This window comes from Bombina bombina, chromosome 2 (assembly GCF_027579735.1).
Source record: "Bombina bombina isolate aBomBom1 chromosome 2, aBomBom1.pri, whole genome shotgun sequence".
NCBI classification, from domain to species: domain Eukaryota; kingdom Metazoa; phylum Chordata; class Amphibia; order Anura; family Bombinatoridae; genus Bombina; species Bombina bombina.
This window is the reverse complement of record NC_069500.1, coordinates 931,556,828-931,574,164: the sequence shown is the minus strand read 5'-3', so window position 1 is coordinate 931,574,164 and position 17,337 is coordinate 931,556,828. Positions and strand designations below refer to the sequence as shown.

Sequence of the window (17,337 nt, the reverse complement as noted above, 5' to 3'; positions counted from 1 at the left end):
TGCCTGTAGAAACCGCCATCTACACTAAAAATATAACAAACATTTGTGGAAAAGCTATGTAAACAGGAGAAAAGAGCACATATTAATCTTCCAGTGGATGGGAGGGGGGGTGTTGTGGAGAGAGAGTGTTTTTTGTAACTGAAATAGTTGGTTGTGCTCATTGAGTACTCCAGCCATAAATAGCAGTTCATAACCTAATAATAAGGCTGTGTGTTTAGACAAAGATAATATTTTCCGTACATTTAAAGGGATAGTCTAGCCTAAATGTAGCAACTAATCAGTAAGCGCTACAAAGGTGCTGAACCAAAAATGGACTGGCTCCTAAGCTTACATTCTAGGTTTTTCAAATAAAGATACCAAGAAAACAAAGAAAATTTGATCATAGGATAAATTAGAAAGTTGCTTAAAATTGCACCCTCTATCTGAATCATGAAACTTTAATTTTTACTAGACTATCCCTTTAATAGTCTGCAGTAGGTGTAATAAGTCATCTGGAACACATTAAAGAAAACACATTTTTATAGTACAGTGTCCCTTTGATTTACGATGATCAGAGATACCACTGGCAAAGTGACAACTGGAAAACTATTAAAAATGTAGTGCTGTGCTCAGTTATTTGCTTTTTGGATGAGTCCAGTGATTCCAAATAAATATTGTAAAGATCTTTATGTATTTTGATAAATATTTTAAGTCAGGCTAAATTGCTACTCACACGAGATAAAGCTTGAGCTAGCTCTACCATCAGCGCATGCCTGATTACTCTTTCAGGCATCCGTAAAAAAACATCACCACAGAATCTCCAATTATAAATACAATATGTTTTATTGTCAAATAAAACTAAAATTGTAAAATAAGTTACAATAAAGTCACTCAGTTTACAAGTATACTGTAGTCAAAATAGGACTGATAACATTTCTCTACATCACAGATGCAATCAGATACTATTAGAGTATAAGCCATAGTGCTCAACCCAAACACAGAATATGCAGCTGTTTGAAAGTTCTGATTCTTTGACACATAATAGTAAAAACTGAAAAGGGAACAATCCTATTAATATTTTAAATAAAATAATTTTTGCAATGTACAGTACTTGTTTTAGCAAAAATGTTTCTAGTAAAAGCCATCACAATTTCAGCAGCATATGTAAATATAAACACCACACCTGCTGAGAGAGACAGTATTGATTATGTCAGCGACTAAACAGTTTGCTGCATACAGGCACAGGGAGCACTCTCTGCATATGTGCGTATGCTGCTGAAACCATGATAGCTTTTACTTGAAGCATTTTTACCAAAACAAGTATATTGCAAAATGTTTTTACTGAAATTTTAAATGCTCTTGTGCTGCACATTATAATGTTGGCTGTCCCTTTTAACCCCTTCATGGCCGTAGGCCATTCAATGCCATTCCTAATGATTAATGTGAAATCGAACTGTCCCCATTAGTCCCCCATTATTTGATCCCTGCCTTGAAATCACATAATTGCATCAAGGATCACGTGATTTCATTTTTCAAGCAAGTGTTTACCCATGTTAACCACTTGCCCCGGTCATGAAGGGGTTAAAGCTATCTTGCTTGTGAGGTGCTTTAAGGGGATATAAAACAGGTTGAGATCTGTGCATATCCTAAAAGGACTATTACTATAAAAATAGTTTGTTTAAAAATTGCTGGCAAGTATTTTAAAATATTTTTCAAAAATAAGCAAAAGGAATTACATAGCTAAGCTGCCTGAGGCAGACAACTCCCCCCCCCCCTTATCAGTGTTTAGACACAGACATTGTATTTCTATGTGTTCACATCTTCTTGGCATGCTCCAGCAGATCAGATAATCCCCATTCACTTTTGTATTCTACCAAAAGCAACCATAGATATAGATGAAGCCATAAAAGGAATTGTGTGTGTGTGTGGGGGGGGGGGGGGGGGGAGTTAGAGCAGAGCTTTATAATTCAGAAACTAAAAAGAAAGGGTTAATAGTGAGGCACTGCAGTATAAATTTTCAGGTAAAGTAATTAAAGTACATATTATTAGATTTTGTCTCTATCCCAACTTGTTTTATGTCCCTTTTAAATAAATCTTGTAATATATGATGTGTTTATGTGTGAATCTTGTTTGTCTATGTTGGTTTATTTGAAATAACTTTTCTATTTCGTATTTGTATTTAACCATTTAATATGGCACGTGCTGATACAGCCGGTCTAGTAAATATTGGGTAAAGCTCTAATGCTTGTAAATACCCTTTTAAACAAACTATCTGTTTAAATATGAAGAATACTTATTGCCTTTACTGGCTTGTTTTTAAACTGGTTTATTGTGGATTTTGCCAAAACTGATTTTTTTAAATGATTATTTTATTTTACTTGTTAATACTGAAGTTATGGCTTTCATTTAGAGAGAGTTAATATTTAATGCAGTAGCTGGTAAAGGTCAAAGTTAAGAATAGGTATATGAAATGAAATGAACAATTTGCTTAAAGGGATACTGAACCCAAATTTTTTTCTTTCATGGTTCAGATAGAGCATGTAATTATAAGCAACTTTCTAATTTACTCCTATTATCAATTTTTCTTCGTTCTCTTGCTATCTTTATTTGAAAAAGAAGACATCTAAGCTAAGGAGCCAGCAAATTTTTGATTCAGAACCATGGAAAGCACTTTTTTATTGGTGCTGTCCAATCAGCAAAGACAACCCAGGTTGTTTACAAAAATGGGCCGGCATCTAAACTTACATTCTTGCTTTTCAAATAAACATACCAAGAGAATAAAGAAAATTTGATAATAGGAGTTTATTAGAAAGTTTCTTAAAATTGCATGCTCTATCTGAATCACGAAAGAAAAAATTTGGGTTCAGTGTCCCTTTAAAGGGACATAATGGAAAAATAATACAATGCTGTAATGTACATGGGCGCTATTGCTTGTCTATAACTATGTTTAACCCAAACTTGTGGTTAAAGGACCATTAAAGGGACACTAAACCCCAAATTTATTTTTCATGATTCAAGTAGAGAATACAATTTTAAACACCATTTCAATTTACTTCTATTATCTAATTTGCTTTATTCTTTAGATATCATTTGTTGAAGTAATTGCAATGCACATAGATGAGCCAATCACACGAGGCATCTATGTGCAGCAACCAATCAGCAGATACTGAGCCTATCTAGATATGCTTTTCAGCAAAGTATATGAAGAGACTGAAGCAAATTAGATAATAAAAGTAAATTAAAAAGTTGTTAAAATTGCATGCTCCTTCTAAATCACAAAAGAAAAAAATTGGGTTTCATGTCCCTTTAAATACAGTAGAATTGCATAATTAACAAATCCACAATGAAAAGACAATGCAATAATTTGTCATTACTTTTAGGTTGGGCAAATTGTAGATTGAGAGCTGTTTATCTAGCTATGCAGAGTTCAGTATGTGAAGGAGAGACACCTACATAACAATATTCTGCTCAGAAAATGCCCCCAAAGATTCTGTGTGATTTCTCTTAATGCTGGCAAGTTTTTGATCATCAAATTTAAAAGTTCAATTTCTTCTGCATCCCGTATGATGTGACAGCCATTAGCCAATCACAATTGCATATACATATACACTGTAAACTATTGCTGTTGCTCAGTAGGAACTGGCGCTTTAGAACATGTGAATATAAAAAGATTAATAAGTAAAGTAAAATGGAATTGTATTTTATTTTGCATGCTCTATCTAAATGACACAATGCTTTGTGTTGCTGTGCAGGACATGACCAGTAGGAAACACAGGAGCAGCATATTATTGTATCTGCTACTTACTACTAGGCAATGTGTTCTATGGAACAATATCTAGTGCAGGGATTATGTATGTGTTGAACACATTTGTGGGGTTAAACACATAGTTCAAGAGACTTTGGTGCAAAAATAAACTGCTTAAACAAGTTAAATAATTTTCTTGCTGCACTATTATGTACCTTTAACTGGTTCTGCTGCATACCATAAAATAATAGCTTAAATTATAGAAACAATTTACATGCGCTCTCTGATTAGCTACAGCAAAGGAGACCATTTAACATACTCAAGAAGGGTGTATTCCTGGACTACTCTGAAATAGTTAAACCCTGTAGGGTTACAAAAGGGATATTCTAAATACATTTAAATAACATTTAGTATGTTTTGCAATACTGTGATTAAAGGCTGCATAAGCTATGCATATACTGTATATAGCGTTGAGAACAAGTTAGGATTTAGAGTTATTGCTGACTGTCGCATTCATTTTGATTTTGTTTTATAGCCCATAGAAATGGGTTAAATACATTAAAGGGACAGTCCACACCAGAATTTTTGTTGTTTAAAAAGAAAGATAATCCCTTTAGTACCGATTCCGCAGTTTTCCACAACCAACACTGTTATAGAAATACACTTTTTACCTCTGTGATTACCTTGTATCTAAGCCTCTGCAAACTGCCCTCTTATTTTAGTTCTTTTGACAGACTTGCCTTTTAGCCAATCAGTGCTCACTCCAGGGTTACTTCACGTGCATGAGCTCAATGTTATTTATATGAAACACATGAACTAATGCTCTTTAGTGGTCAAAATGCATTCAGATTAGAGGCAATCTTCAAAGTCTAAGAAATTAGCATATGAACCTCCTAGGTTTAGCTTTCAACTAAGAATACCAAGAGAACAAAGCAAAATTGGTGATAAACTTAAATTGGAAAGTTGTTTAAAATTTAATTCCCTATTTACATCATGAAAGTTTTTTTTGGACTTGATCGTCCCTTTAACCCCTTAATGACAAGTGACGTACCAGGTACGTCCTGCAAAAACTTGCAGTTAGTGACAATGGACGTACCTGGTACGTCACTTGTCTAAGAGAGTGCTGGAAGCGATCGCAATCGCTTCCAGCAGCTCTCAGGGTATTGCAGTGATGCCTCGATATTGAGGCATCCTGCAATACCCTTAGAAAGCATCCGATGCAGAGAGAGCCACTCTGTGGCCCTCTCTGCACCGGTAGCGATGCGGCCGGTTCGTTGGTGGGTGGGAGCGCAACTGGGAGGCGGGTGGGCGGCCCATCGCTACCCGGCATCCGGCTCCTGTTAGTGCAATGTGCACGCCGGGTGCCGGGAGCGTGCGGGGGCGCGCGTGCGCGCGCACGCCCGCGATCACCTACCCACACTGACACCAATGAGTGGGAAGAGGGGGGGAAATATATATATATGAGGATCTGGGAGGGGGAGGGGGTTGGGGTATTGTGGGGGGCTGCTACACTACAGAAAAAAATAAATTAGTAATAAAAAATAATTAAAAACACTTTTTTGGGGGGCAAATTGGGTACTGGCAGACAGCTGCCAGTACCCAAGATGGCGGCAATTAGGTAGGGGAGAGGGTTAGATTGCTGGGGGGGGGGATCATGGAGGTTGGGGCTAAGGCAGGAGTCCATCACAGCTAAAACATTTTATTTTTTTTTATTAAAAAAAATAAAAACTCCTTTTATTTAGTACTGGCAGACTTTCTGCCAGTACTTAAGATGGCGGGGACAATTGTGGGGTGGGGGAGGGAAGAGAACTGTTTGGGAGGGATCAGGGGGTGGGATGTGTCAGGTGGGAGGCTGATCTCTACCCTAAAGCTAAAATTAACCCTGCAAGCTCCCTACAAGCTACCTAATTTAACCCCTTAACTGCTGGGCATAATTTACGTGTGGTGCGCAGCAGCATTTAGCGGCCTTCTACTTACCAAAAAGCAACCACAAAGCCATATAAGTCTGCTATTTCTGAACAAAGGGGATCCCAAAGAAGCATTTACAACCATTTGTGCCTTAATTGCAGAAGCTGTTTGTAAATAATTTCAGTGGGAAACCTAAAGTTTGTGACAAAATTTGTGAAAAAGTGAACTTTTTTTTTATTTGATGACATTTGGCGGTGAAATGGTGGCATGAAATATACCAAAATGGGCCTAGATCAATACTTTGGGTTGTCTTCTAAAAAAAAATATATACATGTCAAGGGATATTCAGGTATTCCTGACAGATATCAGGGTTCCAATGTAACTAGCGCTAATTTTGAAAAAAAGTTGTTTGGAAATAGCAAAGTGCTACTTGTATTTATGGCCCTATAACTTGCAAAAAAAGTAAAGAACATGTGAACATTGGGTATTTCTAAACTCAGGACAAAATTTAGAAACTATTTAGCATAGGTGTTTTTTGGTGATTGTAGATGTGTAACAGATTTTGGGGGTCAAAGTTAGAAAAAGTGTGTTTTTTTCAATTTTTTCCTCATATTTTATATTTTTTTTTATAGGAAATTATAAGATATGATGAAAATAATGGTATCCTTATAAAGTCCATTTAATGGCGAGAAAAACGGTATATAATATGTATGGGTACAGTAAATGAGTAAGAGGAAAATTACAGCTAAACACAAACACTGCAGAAATGTAAAAATAGCCATTGTCATTAAGGGTAAGAAAATTGAAAAATGGTCCGGTCATTAAGGGGTTAATAAATGCCTGCTTAAAAGCAGCATTTGAATACTGTGATATAGATTGTGAGCCAATGACAAGAAGGATATGTTTGTAGCCATCTAGGTCCCAACTGTGCATTCCTCCTCTGGAGATGATTTTTACAATTTGTTTAATCCCATTTCAAGGGTTAAAAATATAGTTATAAGAAAACAGTATTGCAATCTATCCGATTAAATGGATATTAAACCTATGAATCAGATAGAGCATGCAATTGTAAACAACTTTCTAATTTGCTTCTGTTATCAATATTTCTTGGTATTTTATTTTTTTGAAAAGCAAGGACGTATGCTTAGAAGCCGGCTCATTTCTGGAGCACTATATGGCTTCAGTTTTACAAGAATGTTATCCAGTTACAAGAGCACTAGATGGCAGCAGTTTTACAAGAATGTTATCCAGTTACAAGAGCACTAGATGGCAGCACTATTTCCTGCTGTGTAGTTTTCCAGACACCTACCTAAGTATCTCTTCAACGCAGAATATCATGGGAATGAAGCAGATTTGATAATAAAAGTAAATTGTATACTTTCCTAAAATGGTATGTTCTGTCTGAGTCACAACAGAACATTTTTTGGTTTCATATGCCTTTAAAGCATTTTTTTTGCAGTTGTATGTCTCCTTAAACCGAGCCTTAAAGGGACACTAAACCCATTTTTCTTTCATGAGTCCATGAGCTAGTGACGTATGGGATATACATTCCTACCAGGAGGGGCAAAGTTTCCCAAACCTCAAAATGCCTATAAATACACCCCTCACCACACCCACAATTCAGTTTTACAAACTTTGCCTCCCGTGGAGGTGGTGAAGTAAGTTTGTGCTAGATTCTACGTTGATATGCGCTTCGCAGCAGGCTGGAGCCCGGTTTTCCTCTCAGTGTGCAGTGAATGTCAGAGGGATGTGAAGAGAGTATTGCCTATTTGAATTCAATGGTCTCCTTCTACGGGATTTATTTCATAGGTTCTCTGTTATCGGTCGTAGAGATTCATCTCTTACCTCCCTTTTCAGATCGACGATATACTCTTATATACCATTACCTCTACTGATTCTCGTTTCAGTACTGGTTTGGCTATCTACTATATGTAGATGAGTGTCCTGGGGTAAGTAAGTCTTATTTTCTGTGACACTCTAAGCTATGGTTGGGCACTTTATTTATAAAGTTCTAAATATATGTCTTTAAACTTATATTTGCCATGATTCAGGATGATCAATATTCCTTATTTCAGACAGTCAGTTTCATTATTTGGGATAATGCATATGAATAATCATTTTTTTCTTACCTTAAAAATTCTTTCAATTGACTTTTTTCCCTGTGGGCTGTTAGGCTCGCGGGGGCTGAAAATGCTTCAATTTATTGCGTCTTTCTTGGCGCTGACTTTTTTGGCGCAAAAAATTCTGTTTGTCATTTCCGGCGTCAAACTTGACGCCGGAAGTTGTTCGTGTTTGTGTCATTTTTTTGACGTTTTGCGCCAAAAATGTCGGCGTCACCGGATGTGGCGTCATTCTTGGCGCCAAAAATTCTAAGGTGCCAATAATGTGGGCGTCTTTTTTGGCGCTAAAAAATGTGGGCGTCATTTTTGTCTCCACCTTTTTTTCACATTATTTCAGTCTCATTCTTCATTGCTTCTGGTTGCTAGAGGCTTGTTCATTGGCATTTTTTTCCCATTCCTGAAACTGTCATTTAAGGAATTTGATCAATTTTGCTTTATATGTTGTTTTTTCTTTTACATATTGCAAGATGTCTCACATTGACCCTGGATCAGAATCTACTTCTGGAAAGACGCTGCCTGATGCTGGTTCTACCAAAGTTAAGTGCATTTGTTGTAAACTTGTGGTAACTGTTCCTCCGGCTGTAGTTTGTGATGAATGTCATGATAAGCTTGCTAATGCAGATAGTATTTCCATTAGTAATATACCATTACCTGTTGCTGTTCCTTCAACATCTAATACTCAGGATGTTCCTGTTAATATAAAAGAATTTGTTTCTAAATCTATTAGGAAGGCTATGTCTGTTATTCCTCCTTCCAGTAAACGTAAAAGGTCTTTTAAAACTTCTCATTTTTCAGATGAATTTTTAAATGACCGTCATCATTCTGATTTGTCTGTTTCTGATGAGGATATTTCTGGTTCAGAGGATTCTGTCTCAGATATTGACACTGATAAATCTTCATATTTATTTAAAATGGAATTTATTCGCTCTTTACTTAAAGAAGTTTTAATCGCATTAGAGATGGAGGATTCTAGTCCTCTTGATACTAAATCTACTAAGCGTTTAAATTCGGTTTTTAAACCTCCTATAGTTATTCCAGAAGTTTTTCCTGTCCCTGATGCTATTTCTGAAGTAATTTCTAGGGAATGGAATAATCTGGGTACTTCGTTTACTCCTTCTCAAAGGTTTAAGAAATTGTATCCTGTGCCATCTGACAGATTAGAGTTTTGGGACAAAATCCCTAAAGTTGATGGGGCTATCTCTACTCTTGCTAAACGGACTACTATTCCTACAGCAGATAGTACTTCCTTTAAGGATCCTTTAGATAGGTAGATTGAATCCTTTCTAAGGAAAGCTTATTTATGTTCAGGTAATCTTCTTAGGCTTGCTATTTCTTTGGCTGATGTTGCTGCCGCTTCCACTTTTTGGTTGGAGGCTTTAGCACAACAAGTATCAGACCATAATGCTCATAGCATTGTTAAACTTCTTCAACATGCTAATAACTTTATTTGTGATGCCATCTTTGATATCATTAGAGTTGATGTCAGGTATATGTCTTTAGCTATTTTAGCTAGAAGAGCTTTATGGCTTAAAACTTGGAATGCAGATATGTCTTCTAAGTCAACTTTGCTTTCTCTTTCTTTCCAAGGTAATAAATTATTTGGTTCCCAGTTGGATTCTATTATTTCAACTGTTACCGGGGGGAAAGGAACTTTTTTGCCTCAGGACAAAAAATCTAAAGGTAAATATAGGGCTGCTAATCGTTTTCGTTCCTTTCGTCAGAATAAGGAACAGAAGCCTGACCCTTCCCCTAAAGGAACGGTTTCTGTTTGGAAACCTTCTCCAATCTGGAATAAATCCAAGCCTTTTAGAAAGTCAAAACCAGCTCCCAAGTCCACATGAAGGTGCGGCCCTCATTCCAGCTCAGCTGGTAGGGGGCAGGTTACGATTTTTCAAAGACATTTGGATCAATTCGATTCACAGTCTTTGGATTCAGAGCATTGTTTCACAAGGGTACAGAATAGGTTTCAAGGTAAGGCCGCCTGCGAAGAGATTTTTTCTCTCTCGCATTCCAATAAATCCAATGAAGGCTCAGGCATTTCTGAAATGTGTTTCAGATCTCCAGTTGGCTGGAGTAATTATGCCAGTTCCAGTTCTGGAACAGGGTCTGGGGTTTTACTCAAATCTATTCATTGTACCAAAGAAGGAGAATTCCTTCAGACCAGTTCTGGATTTAAAGATATTGAATCGTTATGTAAGGATACCAACATTCAAAATGGTAACTATAAGGACTATTCTGCCTTTTGTTCAGCAAGGGCATTATATGTCCACAATAGATTTACAGGATGCATATCTTCATATTCCAATTCATCCAGATCACTTTCAGTTTCTGAGATTCTCTTTTCTAGACAAGCATTACCAGTTTGTGGCCCTTCCGTTTGGCCTAGCAACAGCTCCAAGGATCTTTTCAAAGGTTCTCGGTGCCCTTCTCTCTGTAATCAGAGAACAGGGTATTGTGGTATTTCCTTATTTGCACGATATCTTGGTACTTGCTCAGTCTTCACATTCTGCAGAATCTCATACGAATCAACTTGTGTCGTTTCTTCAAAGACATGGTTGGAGGATCAATTTACCAAAGAGTTCATTGATTCCTCAGACAAAGGTAACCTTTTTGGGTTTTCTAATAGATTCAGTGTCCATGACCTTGTCTCTAACAGAAAAGAGACGTCTGAAATTGGTTTCAGCCTGTCGAAACCTTCAGTCTCAATCATTCCCTTCGGTAGCTTTATGCATGGAAATTCTAGGTCTCATGACTGCTGCATCGGACGCGATCCCCTTTGCTCGTTTTCACATGCGACCTCTTCAGCTTTGTTTGCTGAACCAATGGTGCAGGGATTATACAAAGATATCACAATTAATATCCTTAAATCCCAATGTACGACACTCTCTGACGTGGTGGATAGATCACCATCGTTTAGTTCAAGGGGCTTCTTTTGTTCGTCCAACCTGGACTATGATCTCAACAGATGCGAGTCTGTCAGGTTGGGGAGCTGTATGGGGATCTCTGACAGCGCAGGGGGTTTGGGAATCTCAGGAGGCGAGATTACCAATCAACATTTTGGAACTCTGTGCGATTTTCAGAGCTCTTCAGTTCTGGCCTCTTCTGAAGAGAGAATCGTTTATTTGTTTTCAGACAATGTCACAACCGTGGCATATGTCAATCATCAGGGTGGGACTCACAGTCCTCAGGCTATGAAAGAAGTATCTCGGATACTTGTATGGGCGGAATCCAGCTCCTGTCTAATCTCTGTGGTTCACATCCCAGGTGTAGACAATTGGGAAGCGGATTATCTCAGTCGCCAGACGTTACATCCGGGCGAATGGTCCCTTCACCCAGAGGTATTTCTTCAGTTTGTTCAAATCTGGGGACTTCCAGAAATAGATCTGATGGCCTCTCATCTAAACAAGAAACTTCCCAGGTATCTGTCCAGATCCAGGGATCCTCAGGCGGAAGCAGTGGACGCGTTGTCACTTCCTTGGAATTATCATCCTGCCTATATCTTTCCGCCTCTAGTTCTTCTTCCAAAAGTGATTTCCAAAATTCTAATGGAACGTTCGTTTGTACTGCTGGTGGCTCCAGCATGGCCTCACAGGTTTTGGTATGCGGATCTCATTTAGATGGCCAGTTGCCCACCTTGGACTCTTCCGTTAAGACCAGACCTTCTATCTCAAGGCCCCTTTTTCCATCAGGATCTCAAATCATTAAATTTGAAGGTATGGAAATTGAACGCTTGATTCTTAGTCATAGAGGTTTCTCTGACTCAGTAATTAATACTATGTTACAGGCTCGTAAATCTGTGTCTAGGAGGATTTATTATCGAGTCTGGAAGACTTACATTTCTTGGTGTTCTTCTCATAGATTCTCCTGGCATTCTTTTAGAATTCCTAGAATTTTACAGTTTCTTCAGGATGGTTTGGATAAAGGTTTGTCTGCAAGTTCCTTGAAAGGACAAATCTCTCCTCTTTCTGTTCTTTTTCACAGAAAGATTGCTAATCTTCCTGATATTCATTGTTTTGTACAGGCTTTGGTTTGTATCAAACCTGTCATTAAATCAATCTCTCCTCCTTGGAGTCTTAATTTGGTTCTGAGGGCTTTACAAGCCCCTCCGTTTGAACCTATGCATTCTCTGGACATTAAATTACTTTCTTGGAAAGTTCTGTTCCTTTTGGCCATCTCTTCTGCTAGAAGAGTTTCTGAGTTATCTGCTCTTTCTTGTGAATCTCCTTTTCTGATTTTTCATCAGGATAAGGCAGTGTTGCGGACTTCATTTAAATTTTTACCTAAGGTTGTGAATTCTAACAACATTAGTAGAGAAATTGTTGTTCCTTCATTGTGTCCTAATCCTATGAATTCAAAGGAGAGATCTTTACATTCTTTGGATGTAGTAAGAGCTTTGTAATATTATGTTGAAGCTACTAAAGATTTTAGAAAGACTTCTAGTCTATTTGTTATCTTTTCTGGGTCCAGAAAAGGTCAGAAGGCCTCCACCATTTCTTTGGCATCTTGGTTAAAGTCTTTGATTCATCATGCTTATGTGGAGTCGGGTAAATCCCCGCCTCAAAGGATTACGGCTCATTCTACTAGGTCAGTTTCTACTTCCTGGGCGTTTAGGAATGAAGCTTCTGTTGATCAGATTTGCAAAGCAGCAACTTGGTCTTCTTTGCATACTTTTACTAAATTCTACCATTTTGATGTGTTTTCTTCTTCTGAAGCAGTTTTTGGTAGAAAAGTACTTCAGGCAGCTGTTTCAGTTTGATTCTTATGCTTATAATTTCAGTTTTTTTCATTATTGAAATTAAAACTTTTGTTTTGGGTTGTGGATTATTATTTTTCAGCGGAATTGGCTGTCTTTATTTTATCCCTCCCTCTCTAGTGACTCTTGCGTGGAAGTTACACATCTTCGGTATTTATTATCCCATACGTCACTAGCTCATGGACTCTTGCTAATTACATGAAAGAAAACATAATTTATGTAAGAACTTACCTGATAAATTCATTTCTTATTAGCAAGAGTCCATGAGGCCCACCCTTTTTTGTGGTGGTTATGATTTTTTTGTATAAAGCACAATTATTCCAATTCCTTATTTTGATGCTTTCGCTCCTTTCTTATCACCCCACTTCTTGGCTATTCGTTAAACTGAATTGTGGGTGTGGTGAGGGGTGTATTTATAGGCATTTTGAGGTTTGGGAAACTTTGCCCCTCCTGGTAAGAATGTATATCCCATACGTCACTAGCTCATGGACTCTTGCTAATATGAAAGAAATGAATTTATCAGGTAAGTTCTTACATAAATTATGGGGTTTTTTTTTTCTTTCGTGATTCAGATAGAGCATGCAATTTTAAGCAACTTTCTAATTTACTCCTATTATCATTTTTTCTTCTTTCTCTTGCTATCTTTATTTGAAAAAGAAGGCATCTAAGCTAAGGACCCAGCAATTTTTTGGTTCACAACCATGGACAGCATTTGTTTATTGGTGCTGTCCAATCAGCAAAGACAACCCAGGTTGTTCACCAAAAATGGTCCGGCATCTAAACTTACTGTCTTGCTTTTCAAATAAACATACCAAGAGAATGAAGAAAAATTGATAATAGGAGTAAATTAGAAAGTTGCTTAAAATTGCATGCTCTATCTGAATCACGAAAGAAAATAAATTGGGTTCAGTGTCCCTTTAAACCTAATCTGTAGGTGGAACATGAGGCCCTTATGTAGAATTTGTGCTGCACAAATTTAATGTATTAATATTAAATGTATTGAAAAGCTGAATATACTACACATACTGTTGATAATAAATTCACAAATGAATATTACATGCTCTATAATGCTAAAGTTGCAGCATCTCAAATGTAAGACACTCGAGACCCTTATGAATTAGTAAATGTCACCTCTAGCATAATACTTCTATCTCTTATGCATATTAATGAGGAGTTAAAAAGATGCCCTTAGAATATAAACTCCTTGACTCAAGATTGCAACCAGTAGATAACGTAGCCCATAATTATGGCCTTAATACAGCTAACAATACTAGCTACATAATACTGGCCTTGAATTTATAGTTCTAGGGGGTTTTTTTCTTTTCCAAAATCAACAAAACAAAAAAACATCTTTTGAACTGAAAATGGGGTTAAAGCTTACATTATACACTGATGGGAGCAAGATTGCTTTATTTCAACTTGTATAAAATATTTATTTTAATGTTCCATTTTAGCTTGGCTGTTACTTCTAGAGAATCTTTAAAAAACAATACTACATATTTAAAGGCGCATGAACATCAAAATTAAACGTTCATGATTCAGATAGAGCTTGCAAAGTTAAAAAAATTCCAAATTACTTAATTTGCCAAATTTATTTTGTTCTCTTGGTATTATTTGTTGAAGAACATACTGTTCATAGGTTGACTCAGGAGAATGCCCATGTCTTGAGAAGCAGTGTTTGCTACAATGTATAACGTTGTTCCTTAACTTATCGTTGTTTGTTTTCCAACAAATGATACCAAAAGACTTAAAGGGACATGAAACCCAAAAATTGTCTTTCATGATTCAGATAGAGAATACAATTTTAAACAACTTTCTAATTTACTTCTATTATCTAATCTGTTTCATTCTCTTGGTATCATTTGTTGTAGGAGCAGCAATGCACTAATGGTTTCTAACTGAACACATGGGTGTGTGAGCCAATCACAATCAATATATATATGCAGCCACCAATCAACAGCTAGAACCTAGGTTCTCTGCTGCTCCTGAGCTTGCCTAGATAAACCTTTCAGCAAAGGATAACAAGAGAATGAAGCAACATTAAACAATTGAAGTAAATTGGAAAATTGTTTAAAATTGTATTCTCTATCTGAATCATGAAATATTTTTTCGGGGTTTCATGTCCCTTTAAGTAAATTTGGTTATGAAAGTAAATTAGTAAGTTTTTTTTTGTTGTTTTTTTTTTTTTTTTTTTTAATTGTGCTCTTTATCTGAATCCTAAAAGTTTAGTCTTGGTTTTTATGTCCCTTTAATTTTCATATGGAGCAAAATAATTCACACTGCTTTTTGACATAAGTCTGCAGACATGGGTTCTGTTTATTCTGGTTAAAACATGCAAATGAGATTCACAGTGTACCAATTGTATTTTTATTTTTTTTACATTTCATTTTCATTTTTTTGCCCAGAATCAGTGAACTGAGGATTAGAGTGAGAGAGACAAATTGTATTATTTGCTACAGTGAATTATCTTGCTCAGTCATATTTACAGTGGACAGGGTTTCTCTCACATGTTTAGAATTTTTTATCTTACCTTGCAAATGATTTAATAAAATGCCCACTCAGGAGTCCTAAAAAGACAATGTGATCTAATCATACTGACCAGTTTTACGCATAAAATAAGTGATTCGGTGCCTGAACCCGCCAAATGCTACCAATGATAATTTAGGTATTTCACATAAGCTCTAACGAGTATTAGAGTATCTCTTCAGTGAATTTGTATTTATTTATTTTTATCCCTTCATGGAGAATTATACATGTAAATGACTTGACTAAACATACACTTTATGAATGATTATAGTGATCCTTAAGATTCATTAGATTTTACATACAGGTTTTATTAAGGCAGACCATTTTATTTCAGCATGCCATTTAAATATCCTTTTGATAATGATATACTTAGGTTATGTGTGAGCTACTTAGTTCTGTAATTGTGTTTCTTTTTCATTGCAAATAACTAACATCACATTTGGGTTGCATTTCTCCACTATGTTTTTTTTTTCTACTTGAAGTTAAAGGGATATAAAACCCCAAAATTGTATTGTGATTCAGACAGAGCATACAATTAAAAAAGGTTTCTAATTAACTTCTATTCTCAAAGGTGCTTCATTCCCATGGTATTTTTTGTTGAAGAGATACCTAGGTAGGAATCTAGAGCACTACATGGCAGGAAATAGTGCTGCCCTCTAGTGCTCTTGTAAATGGATAACATTCTTGTAACAGTGCTGCCCTCTAGTGCTCTTGTAAATGGATAACATTCTTGTAACAGTGCTGCCCTCTAGTGCTCTTGTAAATGGATAACATTCTTGTAACAGTGCTGCCCTCTAGTGCTCTTGTAAATGGATAACATTCTTGTAACAGTGCTGCCATCTAGTGCTCTTATAAATGGATAAGATTCTTGTAACAGTGCTGCCCTCTAGTGCTCTTGTAAATGGATAACATTCTTGTAACAGTGCTGCCATCTAGTGCTCTTATAAATGGATAGCCCTCTAGTGCTCTTGTAAATGGATAACATTTTTGTAACAGTGCTGCCCTCTTGTGCTCTTGTAAATGGATAACATTCTTGTAACAGTGCTGCCATCTAGTGCTCTTATAAATGGATAACATTCTTGTAACAGTGCTGCCCTCTAGTGCTCTTGTAAATGGATAACATTCTTGTAACAGTGCTGCCATCTAGTGCTCTTATAAATGGATAACATTCTTGTAACAGTGCTGCCCTCTAGTGCTCTTGTAAATGGATAACATTCTTGTAACAGTGCTGCCCTCTAGTGCTCTTGTAAATGGATAACATTCTTGTAACAGTGCTGCCCTCTAGTGCTCTTGTAAATGGATAACATTCTTGTAACAGTGCTGCCATCTAGTGCTCTTATAAATGGATACAATTCTTGTAACAGTGCTGCCCTCTAGTGCTCTTGTAAATGGATAACATTCTTGTAACAGTGCTGCCATCTAGTGCTCTTATAAATGGATAACATTCTTGTAACAGTGCTGCCCTCTAGTGCTCTTGTAAATGGATAACATTCTTGTAACAGTGCTGCCATCTAGTGCTCTTGTAAATGGATAACATTCTTGTAACAGTGCTGCCATATAGTGCTCCAGAAATGGTACGGCTCCTAAGCATATATCCCTGCTTTTTAGCAAAAGATACTAAGAGAAAGAAAAGCAATTGATAATAGAAGTAAATTAGAAAGTTGTATAAAATTGTGTGCTTTATCTGAATCATAAAATAACGTTTTGGGGTTTCATATTCCTTTAATTGAAATAGTAACTTACAGGTGCATTGTTTTGTGCACATGGCATTTTGTGAATCAAGTGTAAGACCTCTTTGTATATTATTTTGTCCCACCTGCTTCTACATTAACAAATGAATGGAAAACATTGCATTACTTTACAACAGCTCTCAGTGTCTATACCCCTGTGATTTCCAGCTATATTGTCAGTAATAGGTATTTTCCATTAACCACAGGCAGCCACTTTTTTGTATATAACTTTATTAAAACTGGTCATAATGGCAATAGTTAAAGAAACATAATGAGAGGCGCGATAAAACATAATTTGTTAAAGGGACAGTTTCTGGTACTGAAAGTAAAGCTCTTCTTGCAGGTGTGTATTTTTATTTAGTGGCATGTTTTTAAGTGTCATAACTAACATGATCATATTTTCTTGGCAGGTTAATGGGGAAAGTATGATGGGAGCCACACAAGCAAAAGCTGTGTCCAGTATCCGAAGTGCTAAGGGACTACTGCAGTTTGATGTGGCCCGAGAGATTATGCCAAGAGATTCGGCGCCTAATTTTATTAAATGCAATGGAAATTTAGGTGAATATTAATATTACT

General features: G+C 36.7%; 1 protein-coding gene across 2 annotated transcripts in view; it reads left to right on the top strand.

Moving 5' to 3' along the window:
• PTPN13 (protein tyrosine phosphatase non-receptor type 13) overlaps positions 1-17,337 on the top strand; it is a 565,956-nt gene that overhangs the window by 495,114 nt on the left and 53,505 nt on the right. For both annotated transcript variants that reach the window (XM_053703380.1, XM_053703379.1), the window contains one exon: positions 17,172-17,319. In XM_053703380.1, the coding sequence (XP_053559355.1) occupies positions 17,172-17,319 (148 nt within the window). The remainder of the gene's footprint in view (positions 1-17,171; positions 17,320-17,337) is intronic.